The sequence below is a fragment of the Pezoporus wallicus genome, unplaced genomic scaffold, assembly GCF_028554395.1.
Source record: "Pezoporus wallicus isolate ANWC-B61680 ecotype Strahan unplaced genomic scaffold, APGP_CSIRO_Pwel_v1 contig_6520, whole genome shotgun sequence".
In the NCBI taxonomy this organism is placed as follows: domain Eukaryota; kingdom Metazoa; phylum Chordata; class Aves; order Psittaciformes; family Psittacidae; genus Pezoporus; species Pezoporus wallicus.
In genome coordinates, this window is record NW_026636887.1 from 677,366 (window position 1) to 702,380 (window position 25,015).

At 41.4% G+C, this 25,015-nt stretch overlaps 1 protein-coding gene and 1 long non-coding RNA gene across 2 annotated transcripts in view; one reads left to right on the forward strand and one right to left on the reverse strand.

Moving 5' to 3' along the window:
* Positions 1-333: 333 nt before the first annotated feature.
* LOC130595412 (uncharacterized) lies at positions 334-24,974 on the reverse strand. The gene is made up of 3 exons (XR_008971315.1): positions 24,804-24,974; positions 19,305-19,399; positions 334-2,175 (listed from the first exon to the last, which is right to left on the reverse strand). It is a non-coding gene; the product is annotated as an uncharacterized LOC130595412 (long non-coding RNA).
* Positions 9,566-25,015, forward strand: part of UBAC2 (UBA domain containing 2) — a 100,913-nt gene continuing 85,463 nt past the window's right edge. The window contains exon 1 of the mRNA XM_057402094.1: positions 9,566-9,795. Within this exon, the coding sequence (XP_057258077.1) occupies positions 9,711-9,795 (85 nt within the window). The 5' untranslated portion in view covers positions 9,566-9,710. The remainder of the gene's footprint in view (positions 9,796-25,015) is intronic.

Here is a 25,015-nt window from a genome sequence, read left to right on the forward strand (position 1 = left end):
AAACAAAAGTCCAGGCAAACCCCAAAAGAATGCTTGGCCAAACCCAGAAGAAATTATTTAAAGGGTTTGAAAGTTTCCTGTCCCTTTATAATTTTTGCATATTTGTAGCCTCTGATGGTATACCACAACAATAAGCCTTATTCGTATGGGTAACCACAATGCAACTACTAGAAATAATCACATGAGGAACAGCTGCAAGAGTGAATTTGTGAATGTGCTGTAAATAAGAAAATTGTAAAACGGAATGCTGAAATGATTGTGACTGTTACAGAATGAAAGGGCAAAAGTCAGACATCTTTCCAAGTAATAAATACTTCGTAATTGATCCTGGACTATACAACAGACTTTGACGTTTATTTTAAAACTTTCAGATATGACCAGTGTGCCCTCAGATAAAACTCAGATATCTTAAAAGGGCAGCTGGAATTTTCTTCGCTGTTAAGCACAACAGTGTTGGAGGAAGATCCCTCTGTGTGAATCCATACAGACCAGCTTAAGATGCCTACTGTCTCCTGTTCTCCTATGAAACATGATGGATGGGAAGCTCATGAGCATTTGACAGCCTTCCTCTGTAAGGACAAAGGGGGAAAAGGTCATATTAAGCATGATTTCCTAGGTTTTCCTTATGTACTGTTTTGTACGTATTTATGTTGTGTAAAAAAAAAAATACACAAATGGAAAATAAATTTACATTCAGAACTGGTCTTGCTTGCTACAGAGGTTTTCTATCGCTTAGATGTTATTCTTCTGTCTTCCAAAAACTACCAGACAGTGCTTACATTTAATTTTAACTGCATGTGTGAACAAAATAAGTTGTCAACAAAACGATCAGGTTTTTGTCTATTTGCAAGCTGCAGCTATGCTGTTCTGTGTGGTATTAGCTGTAGCAACTCTAACATCTGAGAGCCTTCCAGGAGCTTGTTAAGTGATGTGACTTTTCATGGAATTTCCATGTGGCTTTTTTTCCTTATGGAAAAAGTGTGTCTCCTGTAATGTTTTGAATGTTTTTTTTAATCGTACATATTCCATCCATTCATCCATTCACATATCTTCTTTTTTCTGTTAGACAAGAAAAATTCACAGAAAGAAGCCTTCAAAGCCTGTGGTGTTGAGTGAGGAAGTACTTGCAGGAGATCCCTGGAAGGGTGTCTACTTTCTTGGAAGTCTTTTCTCTGTAGAAGTATCTAACGTGTCAGAAGATGGAGTGGCCAAACACATACTTATTTTGAAGCTATGTTGTCCTTAGGTCCTCTCCTAAACACTCCACAGCTGTCCTCTAAACTGATAAATCCTTCAGAAGCCAACAATGTTTATACTCCAAATATAAAAAGCAGCTGTAAGGAGACACAGGGCCACAAATTTGCTGGCCCATTCCAGTGGCTGCAGCAGTGACAAATGGTCTGTAAACCTCACATTTCCTATACAACCAACCATATAAACATACATGTTATTTTTATATTTTATACATATAAAAATAAGTAAGTAAACATAAAGCCTTATGTGTCATTTCTTCTGATGTAACTTTTGTTTTCATTTCTCAGCATGGTTGCTCAATCCTAAAATAACAGTGAGTAAAATCCAACTACATGTAATTGCTACTGCTTTCAATAAGCTTTGCATTTGTTTTGCAAAGACATCTATAATATGTTGGGCAGTGAAAAGCGGATCTTTGTCCTTATCTTCTTTTAGATCTGTGTTCAAATAACAGACAGCTAGGATCAAACTGTCTTCTGTCCCTGGGGCTCACTCAGCTAGCATTCCAGCCCTGTACTTTCTCACTTTTTCAGGGTCATCTCCTTGCATGGTAATCTAAAGAAATGGGGTCATCTGAGTTTTCAGAGCACAGATCTGTTCAGGATACCATCTGTCTTGCAGTATCATCCCCAGATGCACTGCTTGCTGAGCCTTATTAAATCACGTTTCCATTTCTTTCTTCAGGTTTTCTATTACGCTTTAGTTATCTCCATACATAGTTACTTGTTGTCTTAATTATTGTTTTAGGGAAAATCCCTGTGTCCAACTGAATACACACATTACCTTCTTTCCTTCTCTTCCTGTAGTTTGTGAAGTCTGCTTCAGTTTTGCTCCTTGGAGCAAATGCTGTTTTTATTGTTCTTATCACAGACTTCCCGGCTTACATTCTTCTTTGTATTACTGACCATGTAACTAGGAAGCCTGGAAAAGAACACAAAAAAAAATGTCTTTAACCTGTTTTAAGAATTGGACACATCCATGATAAATTTAAAGGAGAGAGTCCTATAACTGGGAAGGGTTGTTAGAAAATGCTGCTCTAAGTAGATAATCCAGTATAAGGTAAAAAAAAACAGACCTAAGAACAAAGAATTAGAGGTTAGGATCAGAAAGGAAAAAAAAGCCACAAAATTACCAAAATAATGTAATAGAAAAATAAAAGAAACAAAGTATTTAAGCTGGCCTGTTAGGGCCAAACAGAAGAGGAATGGTGGAAAGGAAATTCTGACTTCCAGTTAACAATTCTGCTGCTGCAGTTTTAACTTCTTGTAATTGTAACCCAAGAGTTTCCTGGAAGCTGCTAGCACGGAAATGCATTCAGCCTACAGAAAGGCAGGTTTTGCAATCCAAACATTTTACTTGCTCTTAAAATGAACCTGAAATCTGAATTTAGTCCATTTTTTTAAAGTGTATCACACGGGATGTTATAAAGCTGCAGTGAACCAAGGTAAATAGGTATAGTGCCTATAACTATGAGCTTAAAAAAGTAAATTCATCAAAAGAAAATAATATAATTTTGTTTTAATCAGGCCTGTGAAAAACTACTGCCCTGTGTCCTTTCTCCTTCAAAAATTAACTGTTCCCTTTCCCACAAGTCTATACTGGTTTAGACTGAAAAGGGTGAATAACTGATTTAAGGAGCAGAATAAGCGGGTGTCCTAGAAAACTGAGCCTGTGCCTTTCCACTCAAAAGAGTGTTTTGTTCTGGCAGCCAAAGAAGCTAAGGAAACCTAGTGGTTAGCTCCCTGAAAACAGGCTTGAGCACTGCTCCAGGGCTGCCCTATAGCAACACCATTCCCACCAGTTATCCTTTGCCATCCGCTCCCATTGCAGCGTGTCATTTCCAGCCAGAATTTCCAGCCCCTGTCACCTTTCCTCAAGCACAGAGATCATTTTGGCTACAGCAGTAGCATGGAGATGTACATTAGAGGGGGTGTCAGGTTGTTTGGGTTTCCACTAAGTCATAAAGAGGTACTGCTGCAAATTTCCGGTAACTTTAGGGGTCCCTCCAAAGGCATTGAGTGCAACTCCAACATGGTGAAGGACTAAATCATGGAATCGCAGAATACCAGGTTGGAAGGGATCTCAAGGGTCATCTGGTCCAACTTTTCTTGGCAGAAGCACAGTCTAAACTAGATGGCCCAGTGCTGTCCAGCTGAATCTTGAAAGTGTCCAATGCTGGGGAATCCACAGCTTCCCTAGGGAAATTATTCCAATGGCTGATTATTCTTATTGTGAATATTTTCCTCTTGGAAAATGGCTTAAATGGCTCATTTCTGTTTTCAAACAGCTCATTTCTGTTTTCAAATGGCTCATTTCTGTTTTCAAAACAGCACCAAAATTGAAGTTTGGGTGCATCTCACCACCTAAATAGTTGCCTAAAGCCCACTAAAAGGAAGGCAACGCATATCTCCAGAGGGCAGTTAATTTGATCTATTTCAGCCAGTTAACTTAGAGTGAGAGGAATTGCTCTCTGGAGGTGCCTCTTTCTGACCAGCAGCACTAAAGTATAATGCAACTGGTAGGTTATGGGTATCCACCTTTTAGATACCTTACTTTCCTCCCCAGCTGTCTTGTATGAGGTTCTCTCTCAAGCTGCAGCCAAGATTTTCATCTGAACATTTCTCAAGTAGTAATTTCCTTTGGCACTTCCAAATGCATTTGACTGTACTCTTCATTCAGAGATGTAGAATGGAATAAACCTTCTACCTTAGAAATACACATGTACAAAACATCATTGCCATGAAGTCTTTGGAGGTCCTTAGATCAGATGTATGGATTTTATATACTTTTCAAAAGGAGAGGGGAAAAAAAGGAAGGAAAATTATCTATGGTAGTATTTGTACTGATAGAATTCTGTGGATTCTTAACAGATTTTATACAGTTCGGTAACACTAGGTGCAGGGTATTAGAATTCTAGCAGAATCAATTTCACTTAATGATACTCTATCTGCAAATATAAAATTAGTTAGCCATTCAGGCACTCTCTTAGCTATAGATTATGTGCTGTGGGTACCAGTCACCTATAAATATACAAAGGTAGCAAAATGTATGTTTTATTTAATTGTTCTACATATCAAAAGCCCTACGATTTGTAAAAAAAAACTGGTTTCCATAGACAGATTGCTTTGCGTACAAAGGATGCTGACACAAAATGTCAGAGAACATCTGCTTTGATAAGAACAACTACTACTCATACTGGAAAACTGTTTAAGTGTAAGCTGCTTTAGAAGTCCAATTAAGTATATGCTTAACTCTGTGAAGATAGTTTCTTTCAGGGTGACTGAGTCTTTGCTTACACCTTTACATCTAGTTTTGATGATGATTTTCTAACCTTGCCCTTCTCAGTAATGTTCTTCCATTTGTAAGTCACCCATAATATACTTTTCACATTGATTCAGCTGCTCTTAGGGTTGCCATAACTGTGGCAGTTCAATTACTTTATTTCTGCCTACCATTTCCTTTTCTCATTAAAGCTGAACATGCAGCTTTGAGGAATTTTTGCAGCACACTCTATGTAAGATGCTACTCAGAGGTATGAATGAAATAGCTGACAATGGTGGTAGTCCCTCTGAAAGCTTTGCATTGATGCTTGAAAGGCTGCAGTGGTTTCCTATTTGTCACTATTTGTATATCAGCATGTTGCAATTGGATCTTTAAAGTGCTCTGTGGTCTGAATCCTATCTATTTTCAATGCCACTTCCCTCCCAGTGACAGCTGAGATAATTGCATCTGCTTTGGCTTGCAGCTCAGATACTTGTAGGTGACTAAAATAGTAAAAAGGGAAAAGAAAAAGCCCACCTTCAGGCTGGTGTCAGGTCCTTGACTCTGTCAGCAGCTGAGTCCAAGGGCATGTCACAGAAATGAAAATAACTCTGTTTCAGAATGTTTGCTGTCGTACTTGGGATAGCATGAGTTTAAACAGCACTTCATGGGACAAATGATTTTGTTTCAGGCAACGTGAGGACAGAACCAGGCTGACCACATCTGTATCCAGATTTGGTCAGGAAAAAGTTATTTTACTTTTCTTGCAACAACTGTGGGTTTCTCAAAAACTCTCCACACATATTCCATTCTTGGGGTGCATGTGAACTCACTGACAGTGTTAGCTGGGGCTTCCGCTCCCACCCTGAACAATACCAGTACATGGAACAGACTGAATCATCATTTGGCATCCCCTACAGTAAAGGATCCCATAGCTGCAAGAATCTGTGGCACTGGCAAAGAAAAGGGGATTGTCATCTTCGTGTGGGTGTCATTTCTCAAAATGTTACTGCTACTTTTTTCTCCATTAAGAGGAAACGTTAACAGAAATGTTCTGTTCCTGGTGGTTATCTAATGTTTGTCTAATGTTTTGTCCTTGAATAACATAGCCAAGTAAAGATTGTGAGATGTTCCCGAAGCAGCACTGGCTTCTGACACGAGAGTCTTTGCTAAGGACTAATGTCTGGTATGTAGGTGTCAAAAGTCCTCCCACCTGCTTTACAAATTCAGGCTTTTGGCAAAACCTGGAAGGGCACATGGAGTTCTGCCTGTGCTCCTAGAGGCTCTGCCATAAAATGCCTCAGCTTGGCATCAGGTTATCAGTGGATAACCTCTTAAAGCTTCCCCTTCTCTCCTTCTGGGAATAGTACCAAATGATAATATTTCTGACTATTTAATATAATGTATTTAATATAATAAAATATATTATAATAGCCTTGAATTGCTTTTCTTCTGTCTCAACTGAAAACCCTTATAGAATATACTTGTAGTCTATTTTTCTGGGGTGAGGCAAAGTGTAAGAAAATAAGTCAAGATGTGGAAGGGAGTGGAACTTCAATACAGCTGAAAATGGGGATATGCTGGATTGAGCGAAATATTGCAAAAACTGCATGCTCAAATGCTGTCATAAGACCCTGGATCTTCTCTTTCCTCCAAGACAACAGTTACCAGAAAGGCAGCCTTTGTTGAAATTCATTGCACTAACATACTTTAGGCCCCCCCAGAAAGTCCAGAACTAGTGAAAGGTGACATGATGTGGGCGGAGTGGCATCTGTTAAGTTTTCACAGCCCCTCACAGTATTACACTTCCCGAGGGACAAGCCTTGACTTTCACTAGAAAGTGAAAATTCCAGAACTAGATGAAAACCTCTTATTTTTCACCACCAAGAACATGGTGTGAGCTGAGCTTTGCACTCATGTCTCTCATAAAGATTTTGAAGCCTAGAGGCATTGTAATGAAGGCCTTGTATCTCATGTGGATTGTCTACACAGCATGCATGAAGACCAAGTCTGGACAGCTGAGTGCAGTAGAATGGAGAACCAGTGTAGCCACAGTGCAGCACCTGCACAGCTTGGATGTGCAATGCAAATACCATAGTGGAGGTATGGCCTGTGTACAGTTTATCCATTTACATGCAGAAGCTGCTTGCTGACAGTCCCCACGAGTGGCCAGCTACTATGAAAGTAGTAGCTACTACTACATGGGATCTTGTAAAGTCCGCAGCAATCCCAGCCCTGGCCAGTCAGTCACATGCTGAGGGCCTGGATTCTGTTTCTGTAGCCTCACACACCTTGACAAAGGCACCTTTCTCATGGCAGGTTTCTATGCATTCTGCTCTTGCCAGAGGTAATACTGTATTTGTACTGGTTTTGGATTCAGTCCCTGGATACCAGCCCTCTTGCCCACCCCCAGCTTTGCAGATGCTTGCAAAGCCACCTGCAGGAGGTTGTGTTAAATACTTCTCTCCAGGAATCCATGGCCAGAGTCTTACTAAGGTGACTGAACATTTCCCTTCAACTAGCTCAGCTCCCAGTTCACCTAGAGACAGAACAAACAGCAAAGAACAAAAGACACACTGTTAAGCCTCTGGCCAAAAACCTTTCAGTGTTTGCAGTCTTTGTTTCACAGTGAGGGACTTCAGATTCCCTGCAACCATCCCATAGTCCTGCCCAGTCTCTGCCAGATCACTCTCCTGAAGACAGTGCACCCGTTACTAATGCTCAGCTAAACTTGGCAGAATTTTGCTTTGCCAGCCTTTTACTGCTGGAGATTTTCCCAAGTGCCAGTGGCCTTTGGCATCAGGCTGGCTTGCACACCTGAGGCAAATATCCCATTTGTTCTCTGAACAATGCTTCCTTCTTTCCCTCCTTGCTTCGCTCACTCATTCGTTCCCCTGGTGTGCTGTGCAGCCCATGCTTGTACAAAGCATTCTTCTGAGCTGGCGGGGCTGCTGTCATCCTTCAGAGCCTGCTGTGAGCAACCTGCTACTGCTGGCATGCTACTGCAGAGTGATGTAATCCTGTGCAGATTTTACACCATCCCAATGCCAGACATTGTATTGGCTCATGTTGTTTATTACAATGTGTACAGCTCCTTAATATTGTTTTATTTTTCCAGAGGATTTAAAATTTGAGCCGTGCTTGTCTTTCTGCTTCTGGGCTTTTCTGTTGGAGAGCTCTGAAACCTCTGTGTTGGCACTTCTGCAAGGCTATTGTCCTTCCTCTTGTACTTTCCAGCTGGGCTAGGTAACTTCCTCTGTTTCACAGAGTCTAGTTGTTTTGTTAACATTTAAGCCAAGTCTTCCAGCTTTCCAGTCGTTATGTTCTTGATCCAAAGAGTCTTGCCTCATCCAAGTCAACTATTCAGAACAGTCAGTCTGAGATCAGTCAACCACCTCCAGTGTTTTACCCACTTTGCCTACCTTCTGATGAGAACAGCTTTCTTTATGATTCAATTCATTTTTGCATTTTCACATTCTGTACTGCTCTTTCATGATTCATCTGCCTGGTTTCATGGAACAGCATCAAAGGCATTAAGCGCTTCAGCTCCTTGGCAGAAACAAAGATAGGACCTGGCTGGTTTTCATTTTGCTGCAGTTGTAGTATTGTTATAGTCATTATCTTCCAAGAACCCAGGCAAAATAAATTTTGGAACAAAACAACGAAAAATACTTTTCATTAGCTTGACATTTTACTGGCACCTCTCTGACTTCTCCTTCCAGATGAAGGTCAAAACCATCCCTGCTTATCCTCTGCATTTCCTGACATCTTCAGCACTAGTGGACCAAGGTGCAGCTCAACTGTCCTCCTCAGACATATTCTTAGTTTCTCTTCTTCACAATAGTGTTTTTTTTCCAGCTCAATGATGACTCAGAACAGAAAAGTATGAAAGAGGTCAGCTGATTTGTTTCTGAGATGTAGCTATCCACCCCAACAGGAAATTCAAGGCTTCTTTGTGAATGGATGTTACAGAGGTATAGAGGCAAGAGAAGCCACAATGCCATGGTCTAGCATGTATGGGAGGTGACTTGGCCTAAATTGATTACATTAATTGAGTGGAGGTAAGAATCTTTCTTGAATTAAATACACTGAAAAGAGAAAGGATTTACAGACTATGCTAGGAGGATCCTGAAATGGGTTTGCTCCTCTTTCCGTGCCCTAAAAGCCTGTGCCTTGATGGCAACAACCTGGAAGGAAGCTGTGCAGGAATCCTCTCACCAGACCCATGCTAAACTCGAACAGGTTAGAAAGGTGATTTGTGCAGTCTCAAGGTGGGTAAATAAGTTCAAATGTACAGCTTATATCTTACTGAGACCATATAAACAAGCCTGAATTACAATTTGGCAGTCGCTGTGTCACATGGGAAAACATGGATGTTCCAGCTGTGTTTGTAAGGAGACTCACACAAAGGGGGATTTGAATATTGAGATGACTAGAATCTCCACTGTCTAAATAATCTGGATCTGGATCAGCAACACTCGCTGGAGCAGACTGTGCACATTGCAGGATTTTACATCTGCCCTCTGACTGCAAGGTTACAGTGTTGACTCAACCCCCAGTTTACTTCCTCTCGGATTTCCCCATCTTCAGATTTTGTTTCCTCTGCCTATTGTAGGAGTCAGTTGTTACAAAACAGGACTTGAGATCCTTTTCTAAACATTGCGTTTGAGTACAATTCTGAATTAATGTGGAGTTACAACATCAGATTTATTGGTTATTAATTGTCAATAACTGACCCTTTTTTGTGGTTGTTGGGTTTTTTTTTAGGATTGACACTGATTTCTTATTCCTGGCTGAAGGAGAAACAAAATCTTAATTCTGTGCTATCGGCAGCCCTTTGGCAGCACTCTCTTCAGGGTCATGCACCTTACTGTGATAACTCCTTTCCAACAATCTGCTGTGTAATCTAAAGAACTCTTTAAGTACCAAAAATCAGATTTGTTTCAAGAAGCAACTACTGAGAAGTGGTAAGTCTCTATTTCCTCACTTCTGAACAGGATATGGAGGACGGTGCAAGAAAATTTTAATATGGGACAATATCTGCTCTGTGTGATATTCACAGGTACCAAAATCACACTTGAAGTGTTTCTGATGCTTTGCCTATTCTATTAATAAATCCGTACGTCACTCTTTCATTGAGTGACTGCCACTTGGGGAAGGAGAGGCAGGACAACTCTCCTACAGCAGCAGGAGTCATGGGTGGAATGAGGACTGCAACACAGGATTTCCTGCCTCCCAAATCTCTTCTGGTTCTTCCAGATCAGGCTGCCTCCCAAGCAGGTAATTACACATGTATCAGTCACACCTCTTATAATTTTCTTATCTTTATTTACAAGCTGTGATTCTCCTACTTAACTCAGTTGTACTTAACTGCATTAATTAGCTGTGCTCTATAAAACAGCTCAGAGAAGTTTTTCATTTGTGTGTTCATGAAGTCAGCTCCAAGAAAGGTGTTAACTACGCTTTTAACAAGGCTAGACAAAAAAAAATCAAAGCCCAATTACAATATATTTAAAGGTGCTTACCTCTTTGCCAACCAAGTAAGGCAAAGCTATTTAATCAGCCACAGCTATGAAGGCAAATTAGTTACAAAGAAAATTATAGCTGCACATATTATTTGTGTTCAAGCAAAAGAACTGCATGCTTAAACAAAATGAACTTCAACACAGTAAAAAGAAGCTCACACGTTTTACAAGATTCTTTTATATAAAGTGGTAAGAGGAAGCTGTATCTGTGCTCAGTTGTGGAGGAGGAAGAAGCCAGATCCTTAGCTGCAACAAACTGATTTGGGTTCAAGGGAATGAATGGATAGAGCTAGATTAACTTAATCCATCTAAGGATCTGCATCAATTTTTCCTGTAAATCATAACCATGAAACTTGTGAGACTTTTGACTCTGAAATCCATTTTGACAGGTGAAGAGAGTACAGCTGTGCTGAAAGCAATCTTGCTTACACATTGCAGAAACCTTTCTCCAATTTTGTTAGATCTGCTGTATAGTTTGATTTCCTTTTTCATTGATCAATTCTGCTCTCCATTCCATGCAGTATTTTATCACCTGGGGTTGCTGGGTTTGTTTAAAAATACCTCATCCTTTTGACAGTTTATTCAATCTGAATTGCTTCACTGTTTCTAAGTGTTCTTGCCTTTCTACCTCTGTTGAAGAAGGGGCAAACAAGATGCATGTCAGCTGTGCACACCAAGACAATACTAGATGATACTCCCCAGAATACCTACAGATGTGAACATAAAGTCTAAGCAAAGAGTTTTTGTACACTTTCCACTATTCTGAATGTATACAAGTGCAATCCATTTCTCAAAGTTAATCACTTTCTGACCTGCTGCCCCTGACTCCTTCTGATCTCCCTAGAGAAGCACCATATTGGCTATCTGTGTGTCCTGGGTTCAGCAGTAGCAGTCCCAGCCCTTCCGGGTAACTCTCAGTTACATCCCAGACTTTAAGATCACCAGTAGTCTTGCTCAAGAAGTTCAAGAAAACACAACAGGACCATTGCTCTATCCATTGCATAGCTAGTCTGGATCAGAGAGCAGAGCTTATTACAAAGTAAGAGCAGTAATGCTTTACAATTGGGTTTTTGGTAGAAGTGGTTGCATAGGTGAAGTAGGGCAGAGGTGGCTCTACATGATGCTGCAAATTGCATTTCCCAAAACACAGGAGTCAGCCTCCACAGACAATTAAGTGGCAAACTTGCATCATGTTTTAAAAATCTTTCTTTACAGTGTCAAGGCCTCAAAGCTTTTCCTTTGGAGAAATCAACACAGGGATTCTTAGGAAATACTTGGATTTCAGTCTCTGGGGTTAGAAGACCACTAAGTATAGTAAGTCTCATAATAGAATTGTCGGATGCTGTAATACACCTAGGTTACCTTTTCATCTTGCAGTCTCTCCAGTGCTGAGGCACACTGGCAAAGGCAGTTACTGAAACACACCACCAGCTTGCTCGTACATGTACTCCAGAGAAATAATTCCATGCTCCGGGGCTATCAGACATGATGAGTAAAATAGATATGTGTATATACATGCGTGTGTGTATATAAATCATTTTACTCTCATTTCACAGGAATGTGAAAGAAGAATCAAACCTTTCCTTTTGCATAATTTTTGAGTACTTGTCTGAACAAGCAATGGTCAAACACAAAGGAAATAAGTCAAGTCAGCACATAATCTTGTCATGGGGTTTACAGACAAGGAGAAATTCCCATATAGTCATCCAAGCTGTTGACCTGGTGTGTAGAAATAGTCCCTTCTGAGCACTACATTCATTGGTCAGGGGTGTGTGGGGCTGAGCAGTACAGCACCTTAGCATCTCTCTCATATAAGGCCATGCTTCTCAAGGGGATAGTATTGGTGAATGTAATGAAGTAGGTGAGTGAGTACTCTGTAATTCTTCTTAATACCACAGCACTACTAGGAGCTGATTTGTTAACATAATGCCCAACATACTTCACTGTTAGGCTTCTATTCCCCTTCATACAGGGCATTTTTCCTGGCACCTTGGTTTTGAGGCTTAAAAAAACTGCTGTCTGTGGTTTCTGCACTGTTTCTCCTCTAAGGAAGTGTCCTTTGAAAGAGCGAGCAGAATTGATCCCCCCCTTTTTTTTTTTATCTGGGCAAATACCAAATCTTTGGTTAATGTAAGACCTCAAAATCCTTCCTAAAATGGACATCATGATCTTGATTCAGTCACTCTTGAATTCATTTTTTCTCAGTCCCTGTATAGCTCTTTCTCTGTTTATGAGTGATCTAGTGAGACTATAAATCATGTGTCTGAGACTGTTCTTCTACTGCTCCAGCATACATTCTAGTTAGGACTGACCACAAGTATCTGAGAGAAATAAATATTGCTGGTTGGTGAGCACAGGTTATGAAAAATTCCACCAAACATGTTTACATAAAGGAAAAGCCTGAAAAAACAAGTGCTAAAAAGATGCTGTGTACCAAGCGATGGAGTCTCTTTCTGGTGTTTTATGTGCACAAGTTATTTTGAGCTGGGTTACGCTACACCTCGAGATAGCTTTTCTTGCAAATAGGAAAGTCCACGCAGAGGGCAGGTAATAAGTAGTTATAAAACTCTAATTGTGTCTCACACCTATTGCACAAGACTTCCTGCATGTAGACAAGCCTTAAGGAAAGGTCACTTGACATAGGAAGAGGGCGTATGAGGTATTTGGTCCCTGGCACTTTTGTCACACAGCATAGACTCATAGAATCATTTAGTTTGGAAAAGACCTTTAAGCTCATTGAGTTCAACTGTTAACCCAGTGCTGTCAAGTCCACCACTAAAGCGTGTCCCTAAGTGCCACATCAACACAGTACCTCCAGGGATGGTGACTCCATCACTTCCCTGGGCAGCCTGTTCCAATGCTTGACAACCCTTTTGAGGAAGACATTTTTCCTCATAGCCAATCTAAACCTCCTCTGGCACAACTTAAGACTGTTTTGTCTTGTCCTATTCCTTCATACTTGGGGAAGAGACTGACCCCCACCTTGCAACAACCTCCTTTCAGGTATTCGTAGAGGGTGATAAGGTCTCCGCTGAGCCTCCTTTTCTCCAGACTAAACACCCCAGTTCCCTCAGCTGTTCCTCATCAGACTTGTGCTCCAGACCCTTCAGCAGCTTTATTGCCCTTTTCTGGACCCGCTCCAGCACCTCAATGTCTCTCTTGTAGTGAGGGGCCCAGAACTGAACACAGGATTTGAGGTGCAGCCTCACCAGTGCCAAGCACAGGTGATGATCATTTCCACAGTCCTGCTGCCACACTATTGCTGATACAGGCCAGGATTCTGTTGGCCTTCTTGGCTGCCTGGGCACAAGCTGGCTCATGTTCAGCTCCACCAATCAGCACCCCCACGTCCTTTTCCACTGGTCAGCTTTCCAGCCACTCTTCCCCAAGCCTATAGGGTTGCATGGGGTTGTTGTGGTTCAAGTGCAGGACCCAGCACTGAGCCTGGAGGCTCATACCATTGGCCTCTGCCCATTTATGCAGCCTCTCCACATCACTCTGTAGAGCTTTCCTACCCTCATCCACTAAGTAGGCCACACTGTCATAGAAGAAGACCAGGTCAGTCAAGCAGCACCTGCCTTTCATAAACCCATGCTGACTGTGACTGATCACCTGGTTGTTCTGTACATGTACTATGATGGCACTCAAGAAGATCTGCCCCATAACCTTCCCCAGCACTGAGGTCAGACTGACAAGCCTAGAGTTGCCTGGATCCTCCTTCCAACTCTTCTTGTAAATGGGCATCAGATTTGCCAACTTACTTCAGTACCCTTGGGTGGATCCCATAGAGTTGTGTGCATCCAAGTGGTATGAGCATATGAGGCTGCACCTCCGTTTTCATTCTTGAGTCCACATAATTTAGGCTCCTCTCTTGCCATGAAGCAGTATGGCTGATGGAAAAACTAGATACCTGTGCAAAGAAATTGTGGCAGAGCCATAGAAGGAGCCAGCTTCCTCAGGCTTGGGCAGTGGGAATATGTGAAATCACTCCATCAAATTTTGAGCACTCTCATGATAAGAAAGAGGCAAAATAATCCCTTGCTGGGTCAGGAGACAGTTTGGTTATGAAAGCAGTATGTATGTCAGCAAATATTCCTAGGCACATAAGTGATTTGTCAGACAGACTACCCCTTTTTTATCATACTGTGAATAAAAGACCAGACGCTCATTTGTACACTGTGATTTAAGAGGGTACAGTTATTGGTTCATAAAGCTTTGTAGGAGACAGGAACATCTGTGGTTTAATTATGGCCTCAAATAGACAGGCTTAAATCTAGAGTTCCTTTCAAACATACTTCTTTTTTCTGGCTTGACTAAATTGTTATTTGTAAATGTATTCAAATCTCCTTCATTCCTCGGACGCGTGGGAAAGCCAGACAGGGTGCTGACAGAGGGCTCATAATTGCTGCGGTCTAGCCAAGACAGCATTAGCGCCTGGGTTTTGACAGCATTGTCTGTTGGTTCTCATGAATTCAGCTTTCGTGCGGGATGTGACAGCCCAGGAAAAGAGAGAATCCTGCAGCTCCACCTTTCCCTCTGCCCACTGTGAAAGTTACCTGATTTTTTTCCACACGCTAATTAAATCCTTGAAGGTCTTCTTTCAGCAGTGAGTAATCTACTACCCATTTGGAACTTGGTTCTGTTCTTAAAGGTCTGAAACATTCTTATCGTTAATCCAGGCCAATACTTTGTTAATTATGGCTATGTCTGAGAAGATCATCTTGGTTGCTACTATATCAGCAAGACAAACTGAAGAAATATGTGATGAAAGACACACACCTTTTACAATTTTCCATCTCGATAAAGTGTTTCTCAGGCCTCACCCTAAATTCTTACCATAGGTGGTTACGCAATGTCAGTGAATAAAATGATCCATTTACTGGTTTTCTTCCTTGAGCTTCTTTCAGGGAAGGGAGAAGCCAGGTTGTGTACTCCCTGGATTTAGAAGGTGTTAGCTTCTCACTTGCAAACAACTTTGAGACTTCCTGAAAAGTGCTTGTAGTAATCGCCAAAACACTAGTGAGTCATCAAATTTTAGTTCGAAGTCTATATGATCAAGTTTAAATTCTACTGGGATTTGTTCCAACACAGCACAATTAGATCCCTTCCCATTTTCAGTTGGTAGCAGGCAAGGGCTCGTCCTTGTATGCTGAAGCTGCTAATGGGGCTCTTTTGCATGTGTCATTACTTCTGACTGCTATGAAATAGCCACCTGATGATCAGTTCAGGTTTCCATTGAGCACTTTCCATGACAAAAGCACCAATATTAGACAAAATTACCTTTTCATCTGTGGTGTTTTTTTTCCTCTGGAGAGTACCCCAACCTCTTTAGCTGCCTCCCAGCACCTCCTTAGTTTAGCTCACAGATTACGAATTGTGTGCATCGTGGTTCCTTATGTGCAATATTTTTTGCTCAAGTACTATTTATTGACAAGCACCTCCCAAGAAGTTATTTACCTGCACACCATTTGGAGTGTTTTGCTGTGTGTTGCCCCCTGCCGACTGTCCCCCAGATGGTTCTATAACATTGGGATTTTATAGAGTTAGGACACTTTTTGCACTTCTTGTGTGGAACACGTGAACTAGCACATCCAGATACAGGAAATGCTAGTCCTGAAACAGTGCAGCTCAGAAAATCCTTTCATTGCATGAACTTATAGAAAAAGAAACTCCATGGATACAACATACAAGGCAAACAGAATTCTTCAGGGTAGTTCAGCAACTCTTCTTTTACTCTTTTTCTTTATCTCATTATCTCTCATTTTTTCTTTCTTTTATGTCCTCATTCTACCATGCACAGATCACCTGGGCTCCATGCCATTGGTGTTACCTTTCTTGTCAATCCCCTTGCCACATCTCCTCAGAGCTTTTTATGGATTCCTCCTCTGTCAGTGTCAGGTTTAAGACCTGCCAAGTTGCATAACCCCAAGCGTGCCTCTGTTTTTCCCCTGTCTCTTGCTCCACCCCGTGCTAATTCCACACATTCCACCCAGCCTTCCCCTCTGACCACTCCCTTCCTCTCTCTTTTTCTCCTTGCCTTAATATCTTCTTTCATGCCTTCACCACCCACTCAGAGCAGCAGCGGCCTCCCACCCAACATCAGCTATGTGTCCTCCCGCTCCCCTCTCAAAACAAAGCAGGAGGGCTGCAGAGCCCATCTGCTCCCTGAATCATCCTGGCTGTGACGGACACTTTCCATCTGGCCTAGCTCACTGCTGTACTGACTGTGGTTTGGAAGTTTAAAGTGCACCCATCTGAGCCAAACCCTGCTGAAAAAAACAGCAGGACTCACGCTGTTGAATTCAGGGCGCTTTGAATCAGGCCATAAATCATCTGAGGCCAACACGCTCTATTTCAGTGGGAGTGTTTTTCTTTCCTGTTCTACAGTGTAATGTACTGACACATCTTAAGTGTTGCATCAAATGCAGGTACCTAAGCCACAGATTGGTGCTTTTCCTGGACATACTGTCTATTTCTTTACACAGCAACCTGCAGATAAAAATAGTTTCTGGGGTTTGTATGACATTGAAATGCAGTCTAGGCTAATTTTTGCCCCCAAATGTATGTGTTGCCAGGAAGATCACTGACGCTGCATTCAGCTTGCAAGCTGTTTCTCCTGTATATGCAAACATGCAAAGCTCTCACTCATATCGACTGGATAATATGTCCAAATGATTTGTTAACGAGACCCCAACCATGCTGTTGTAGAAGCACTAACCACACTGAAATCTGTAATCAAACCCTTAGAAAAATTGCTGAAAATACTTTCTTCTCAATACACATTCATATATAAAATTAATCAACAGTAGTGACATAAAATCATAGAACAGCTTCTGTCGGAAGGGACCTTAAGGCTCATCTAGTTCCAACCCCTCACCACGGGCAGGGGCACCTTCCACTAGATCAGGTTGCTCTGTCCAAATGTCCAGTATTCATGAATTAAACCGATATTTGTACTAATACTCTTTTGACACATGTGTAACATGATGTGTTGTAAATATATACTTACAACTATATGTACACAGAAATCACACATGTATTTAAGGAACAAATGTTGCAGCAAATGCATATCTTGCGTGTATGAAGGAGTTTATTGACTTCACTTATTTTCCTCCTGCTTAAAAAAGCTTCCTAACTTAGGGACAAGCTAATAAACTTGAGTTTTAGTATGAGCTGATTTAGTATTCCATCATTATTTCTTGACTTAAGTGCAAAAAATGGCCTTAATGCAACCTTTAGCACAACGCCCAGATCACTATATGAGCAGGTAAGAGGTCACTGGACTCCAGATGCCTGGTGCAGCTGGTTGCCCGTGCCCCGGAAAAGTCTGTGGCAAGAGCTCCAGCATGTGAGTGTGACAATAGAAAAGATTATTGTAGTGGTTTACACACCCCTTCAAATAAGGCCTTCCAGTTCCTCCTCTCCCAATGGATTCCCACTTACTGTCTCACTTCCCCTGGGTGCAGTCGTATTTGTTGGAGAGAAACCACCAAGGCACCTGAGATCATGAGGGCATGGAGCCCAGGCTGACCTGTCCAGGCTGAAGGCAGCATGGAAAGCTCCCCAGAAGCTTCTTTATTCAGGCATTTTGGGGTTTGTTTCAATAATTACAGTGGAACAAAACATTGGCTCTTGTTTCTCTGGTGTAATACCCCAGGCAAGTCTCCCCAAGAGCTCAGTGTAAAACCAGCCTTGCTGTTATTCTGGCTAACCAGAAAATGGCACCATCCCACCTCCTGGGTGAGGCAAGGAAGCCAAAATAGCAGCCGAGGGCAGGTCCAGAACATCATCTTCATGCCAAGGAAGATTTCTTTGCCACAGATTTCAGGTGGCAATTTCTGTTGCAACTAGCTCCACGAACACAGATTTTCGTAGTGCTCCCAACCAAAATATATAAAGTACTGAAAGTATTTAAAAACAATAGTAAACTATATTAAACTGTGCTCAGCAAGAAAAACAAGAAATACTTCCTTCATGCAGAGAAGGGAACTAAAGGAACAGTAAGAATGCTGGCTTTTGCATTTAATTAGCTTCATATTTCTGTTTTAGACTAGGTCTAATCCTCAGGTTTAGAAATGTTTCCAGCAGGTGCTTGTTGACAGAAAATGGCCCACACTGGAAAAATGCAGCACAGGATCAAGAATAACTGCAATAAGCTGTACTTTTTGTGTTTCTGATAACTCCGCTGTATTTAAATGTGATTTATTAATACACTGATTTATTTTTCTTTTTTTACAATAGTTCCTCTTTCTGATAATGAAAAGCAGTTTTCTGATGGCAATTTAAAGGTCACAACTGGGCAAAATGTTACACTTTTGTATGATACATATTTTTGGCACCTAACTTTGCCGTTACTAACATTTATGGAGGAAAACCAGCAACCCTGGGAATGCTTATTTCCTGGAGGCATACATACTTCTATTGCAAATATCACTCAAGTATGTTTCTGGGGTGAACATACTTTAACTTTTTGCAGGTTCCTCTGCAGGGTCATGTATTTCACCAAAATTATATGAACACAAACATCCTCTGGTATGGGTAATTAGAGTGAGGGGAAAAAAAAGATGAGACTATTCCTTCATGCTCAAATTTAAATCAAATACAAAGAAGATAATGACATTTGGGGAGAAGAACTGATTAAAGATCTATTTTTATTTTTTTTTTTAATCTCTAAGCAGTGTTATGCTACAGGCCTGATAACATCATGGTGTGGGTGGCCACGTAGTGCCTTAAAACACAGATTTGCCTCCGAGTGTAAATATGGGTGTTTAATAACCTTTGCACTGTGTGGACATACACAGATAGGAATACAACAGGGCTGTGAAGCAAGAGGAGGAGGAGATCTGAGAAATATGGATAGGTATCAGGGAGAAAAAAAATCCCTTGAATACCCCTCTAAAAATCTTCTAAAATCTGATTTTCCAAACAGGCTATTTCACTACAGCCAAACCTGTATGGAACAATGCAACTTGTTTTCTGCTTCTTAAAGACTTAAGTTTTCTGCTGTCTCTGAAAGTTATCACGGGTAATTCATCATATATTCTGGATCACAAAGGTACTCTTCGACATAAATTCAGTCTGAAATAGATGGCTAGTGCTTGATGTCTAATAAGCATAGAAGAGTACAAATGTGCAAAGTATGTTGCATTATGCAATGATACCCATAATATTTTCCCCTCCTAATGGATTCCTTAATTGGGTATTCTGAGCACTATGTTTAAATCTCATCATTTTAATAATGCTTTTTTATGTTTTCCAATTTACCTTGTAGTAAATTAATGCCCTTCAGATGAGGTTTCTAAAATCCAATGACAGCTGCTCAGCCAGTGTACTTTTAATTCACAAGAATGAGGTTTCACCTAAAGTCAAATGGAACACAAAGACAGAACATTAAATGTAAAACCTGAGATAAAAATCAACAATTAAGAATCAATTTGCCTATCTTAAACTTGTTTCCCTAATACATTTGCATTAGGATCCAGTTTCTGATTACGTTACCATGCATGCTCTTGTTTTCCACATGATCTCAAACTTCATTGAAATAAACAGCCTGGCTTTTGTGAAACAGAATTTAAGGAGGACGTCTTTAAGGGAGTGTTTACAAGTATTTAGAGACAAAGCTGCTAATCATGTGTTTGGTGCCGCCCCTGAGCACAGAGATGCCAAAATGTGGGTGCATGTGGTGTCAGTGCTTAGGATTACATGGTTGACTGTTTAAAGAGAAGTGATAGTTAAGACTTCCAGTGTAAAATTGTCAGTGTGCATGTTCAGTCCACAAATCATAGAATCACAGAATGGTTTGGATTGTAAGGGATCTTAAAGATCATCTAGTTCCACCCCCCTGCCATGGAAACACCTTCCACTAGACCAGGTTGCTCAAAGCCTTGTCCAACCTGACCTTGAACGATTCTAGCCACCATTTCTCTGGGCAACTTGTTCCAGTGTCTCACCACCCTCACAGTAAAGAATTTCTTCCTAGTAGCTAATCTAAATCTACCTTCTTTCAACTTGAATCCATTCCCCCTTGTCCTGTCACTACCTACCCTTGTAAAATGTCCCTCTCCAGATTTCTTGTAGATCCCTTTTAGGTACTGGAAGCTGCTCTAAGGTCTCCCCGGAGCCTTCTCCAGGCTGAACAACCACAACTCACTCAGCCTGTCTTCATGGGAGAGGTGCTCCAGCCCTCTGAGCATCTTCAACTAAGACACAGCATGAAGAAAGCAAGTTTGCCCCATAGGTCCAGGCAAGCACTTCTCTTCTTGTGCTTCCTCCATACATCTATGCTGGATGCACCTCATCACTGTTCTCCTCTCCCCTACATTTGAGGGGCATGGCATGAATCCAAAAGGTGGCAGATGCAGCATGTTTCTGGTGACTTGCTGGGACAAAATGGAGACAAATGGAGATGCAGAGTGTGAGCTGGTGGCTGCTGGTGGCCACCAGCTGGTGACTTGAGTTATTGAACCAATAGTTACCCACATATCTTTATTACTAGACATTGACATGGAGCTCAGGTTTATCATGGAATTTAAAGTTCTGCAAAAAAATCTCATTGAAATGGCTAGAACTGTAACAAATGGAAAACTTTTGAGCACTCTTCATATTTTTTATAATAGTGTGATGCAAAATCAACTGAAAAAAATCCAGATAAAACCCAGTGCTCTTGCCATTTTTCCCACTAGATTACCTTCCTTTGCACACTCTTCAGAACTTAAGAAAAGCCTGGAATTTCCTCCTTTAGCCATGCCATTGCTCCTTACATTAACTGTAAGCCTACCGGGTCCACATGGAAAGAATTAATCTAGAAAATGTTCTGTATGTCCCAGCTGCAGTAAAAAATTAAACAAGTCTGTAATAAATGAGCCCACTGCAGCTTAAGAGGACAGCAGGTCTGCTGCAGTATGAAGCTTTATTTGCTTCTGGGGGAGTGAGAGAAACTGTCTAATTTTGGAAAGGCACAGAACCAATCAGTCTGATTTCAGCCCAGTGAATCTCTGCCTTCTGCCCTTCCTCCTGTTCCCCTGCAAGCTGCTATCAGCAAGCCGCACTGCCACAGAGGTCTCTTCTGTAGAGCATGTATGGTGCATGGCTTTCTTCCTCACAGTAACTGAAGACAAGGGTTCGAAACTGTAGGGAGAAGTTAACTGAAATCATTAAGCTTAACATTAACCTCTTTTCAGGTATCTGCTAATATTTCAGGTAACTGTAGTAACTGCAGGTACTATTATGAATCCTATGGAAACCCCAGATGTCAAAGAGACAGACCACCTGCCATTAACTTGCAGAATCATTAACCTGCACAGAGTTAAACCAGAAAATTCCCAAGCGATGTGTTATGTTTCCACCCTGGTTTACTCAGCTGCTCTCCTTCATTCAATATGTCAGGGGAGCACCTGATTTTGAGATTAATTAGTAATTAAGAGGTTGTTCAAAACCATCACAAGTTCAGAGAAGAAAGCAACTTACTCATGTTAGAAAATAGTGAGAAATATAAATTCCAGTCTCCTGGGATTTTCCTTTGAGCAGGAAGTTTAAATAACTCTATTTTGAACATACCAAACTGACCCCATTAACTAGATGTAATAAACAAATGCAGATATTTAAGCTGACATTTGAGCAGTGTCAAAGCCTTCTAAGCTTGTTCTGAGTGGATTAGTAGATAAGTGCTAGCATTCCTATTCTGGGATATGTTCCAAGGCAAGCATGAGGACTGATAATTTTATTTAACTCCAAGGTGGACAAACACTCTATATTTAAATAATGCAAATCATTTGTGTAATACTTATGACAGGCTACCAGTTGATGCTGATGGTGTTGGGATATAAAAACCTCTCTGCTTGTCACTGTATCTGAGGGCAAAATCTGCTTTTCCTCTACCATTCAATCAGTAAGGGAAACCATGATTAGCAGCATGGGGCATGTAGTTTTCTCAGAAACACATAGTGCATCTCACCTGATCTCATCCCAGAAAAAAATGATTTAATTTTTTTTTTAAACAAAGGATATCATTAGATGGTTCATAGGATCTGTAAGATATTTGTAGACTTAAGTGACATATTGGCAAATGAATTCAGAGCCAGCTCATGTCCCAACAGTATTGACAAATCTGCAAGTAATTTGGTAGGTTGTTTGGAGAATCTTGCCAACTATTGCTACTCATTCAGTTTTGCTGTATCTGCCAATAACAAGTGATAACAAGTCCACAAGGCTATTTTCAGAAAAGATCTTAAATGTCTGCCTGAATGCCTCCTTATTCAGCAGAATACATGCATAAATCTCCAGTATGTTCAGAGGTTCTGACTTCAATCCAATTCCAGTGCTCAACAGTACAGAGGAGAATCCCTCTAATGCGATTACCTTGTAGGACATAAATTGAGGGAAATCTTCCAAACTGAGCTTATAAAACAAGAACACTAGGCCTTGGTTATCAGGACTCTAAACCTCTAAATTAATGATTGTTCTGTTACTCCTTTCTGTGTGACTGTGAAAAGAAATAAAAGCAAGCTTTATCTTCAGCATTAAACCAGCAATCCTATTGTGCCTATTATGCAGGCAATGTTGAAAAATTTTCAGGTTTTATCCTCACCTATATGAAAGCCAGATCCACAAAAAGGCTTAATTATTTTAAATGGAGGTGAGTCAAAATGGTGATTAATTAATCCTAAGGCTTCAGGAGGCACCCAAGCTTTTCCCAATGAGGTTTCACACTGAACAAGCTTACACAAGCTTTGCACCTCATTATTTACCTTCCCTTTCCTTATAAATGAGGGTTGCCAGTGACATGTACAGTTATGCACATCCAGCATACTGGCAAGACAGTCTGCATGTGTAACAACAGCAGCCAGAGCCATTTGCATTTGAAAGAAAGAATTTTTGTAGCAAATCACTTCTTTCAGCTGGGCTTTAACAGCAAAGAGTAAACCAGTTGTTCATAGCCAAAGGCACAAGCTATGGTACGTGATGGGTTTAGTGCTGTGAATCCAATTGAGATTCTTTGCTGATGAAAAACCTCAGCTTGGGAGAGAGGATTTCCAATGCACCATCTCTTTGGTTCTCCCTTCTAGCAAGTTTAGACTATCTCCTGTCTGTGAGGTGACTGTGAATCCCATTCCTAGCTGCCCCACTGCGGGCCGTGTTCAGGGAAAGCAAGTGAGTGACGCAAATCTGAAATCAGTGCTGGGAGCTGGACATTTTAAAATTACATACTGACATCCTAAACTTTGCTGAAGCCTTTGTGGACCCAAGCATATGGCCTTCTTATGTCCCCTTGGAAGTGTTAAGAGATTTTGGTTACAAAGATTCAGGATCTTCACATTTACAAGTGCTATGTAATAGTTGCAGTTGAATGTAAATATTAAAAGGCATTTTATTTTTTGTGGTATATTAAAAAAACATTACGGAATCTAGGAAATTTATGACTTGCTTAAAATTTTTTTGTTATTGAGTGTCTGTTTAAAACTTGTTACCCTGCTGACAAGTCACATTTTCCAGTTCCAGAGTGACATTTGCTCCCAATCTTGTACCTGCAGTAACCTAAATGTGACTTTGAGGCCCTCAGTTCCATCAAGTGCACAAACACAGCACACAGACCTCATCCTGCTTCTTCCTGACCTTCACATCTGTGATGCGGAGCAAACCATCATCACCTTTTAAATGCCTAGCATGACTTATTTCAGTAAACTGATTTCTACATGGACTTGAAAGTATCATTAAAATTTGGTGCCAGAATAATTTCAGTCTTATACCACATCTGTATGAAACTGGGAATTTGCCTCACTTTGTGTTAGGTGTCTACCACACTGGTAGAGAGCTAGGTGTCTAATGTACCATCATAGCCGGTGGTGATCAGTTCAGTACAGTAGGGGGAGCCTAGGGAGCAATTAGTTTCATTATAGACACCTTCATTTGATCATTTGACCTTTTGATACCGCCCAGAAAGCCAACCTTGTGCTGGTTTGCATCAAAATGAGCATGACCAGCAGGTTGAGAGAGGTGATTCTCCCCCTCTGCTTTTGTGAGACCCCACCAGCAGTGCTGCATTCAGCTCTGGGACTCCCAACACAAGGGGGATGTGGACCTGTTGGCGTGAGTCCAGAGGCAGCCATGAAAATGGTCAGAGGACTGCAGCACCTCTGCTATGAAAACAACCTGAGAAAGATGGGCTGAAAAAGGCTCAGGGGTGACCTTAGAGCAGCCTTCCAGTGCCTAAAAGGGGCCTACAAGAAATCTGGAGAGAGACTTTTTACAAGGGCATGTAGTGACAGGACAAGGGGGCATAGCTTTAAACTGAAAGAGAGGAGATGTAGATTATATATAAGGAAGGAATTCTTCACCATGAGGGTGGTGAGGCACTGGCACAGGTTGCCCAGAGAAGCTGTGGCCGCCCCAACCCTGGCAGTGTCCAAGGCCAGGTTGGACAGGGCTCCGAGCAACCTGATCTAGTGGAATGTGTCCCTGCCCATGGCAGGGGGTTGGAACTGGATGACTTTACTGGATGACCTTTAAGGTCCCTCCCAACCCAAACGATTCTATGATTCTGCGATCATATGTAAAACTCTGCAGACTCTACTGTCTGTTATTGACCACATTCCCATTAGCTGTAATGAGAACTCGCAGCTCCTAAGCAGGCACTTACCTCACGGACTCCCAAAATTAGGGTGAGCCTTGGGTGCCGCAGTTTTCCACAGCATGAAGAGTCAGCCTTCCCTTAGGTACCTACAAATTTCACATTTAAACTGTATTTATAGGGATAGAAGCAATTACCTATGATACATGACAAGTAAAGCATACTTTATCCCTGCACAGCTACACCTCAGCTTTGAAGCACCCTTCCCTCCGCCTCAGGGACTGGCACACACGAGCTGCCCCAGCCTTACCTTTACTTAATTAAGGGAATATATACGCTCTACATGGGATCTTGTAGGCTTCGTCCTGCGGCGCTGAGGTGAGGTGACGGCGGCCCCGCCGAGCGGGCG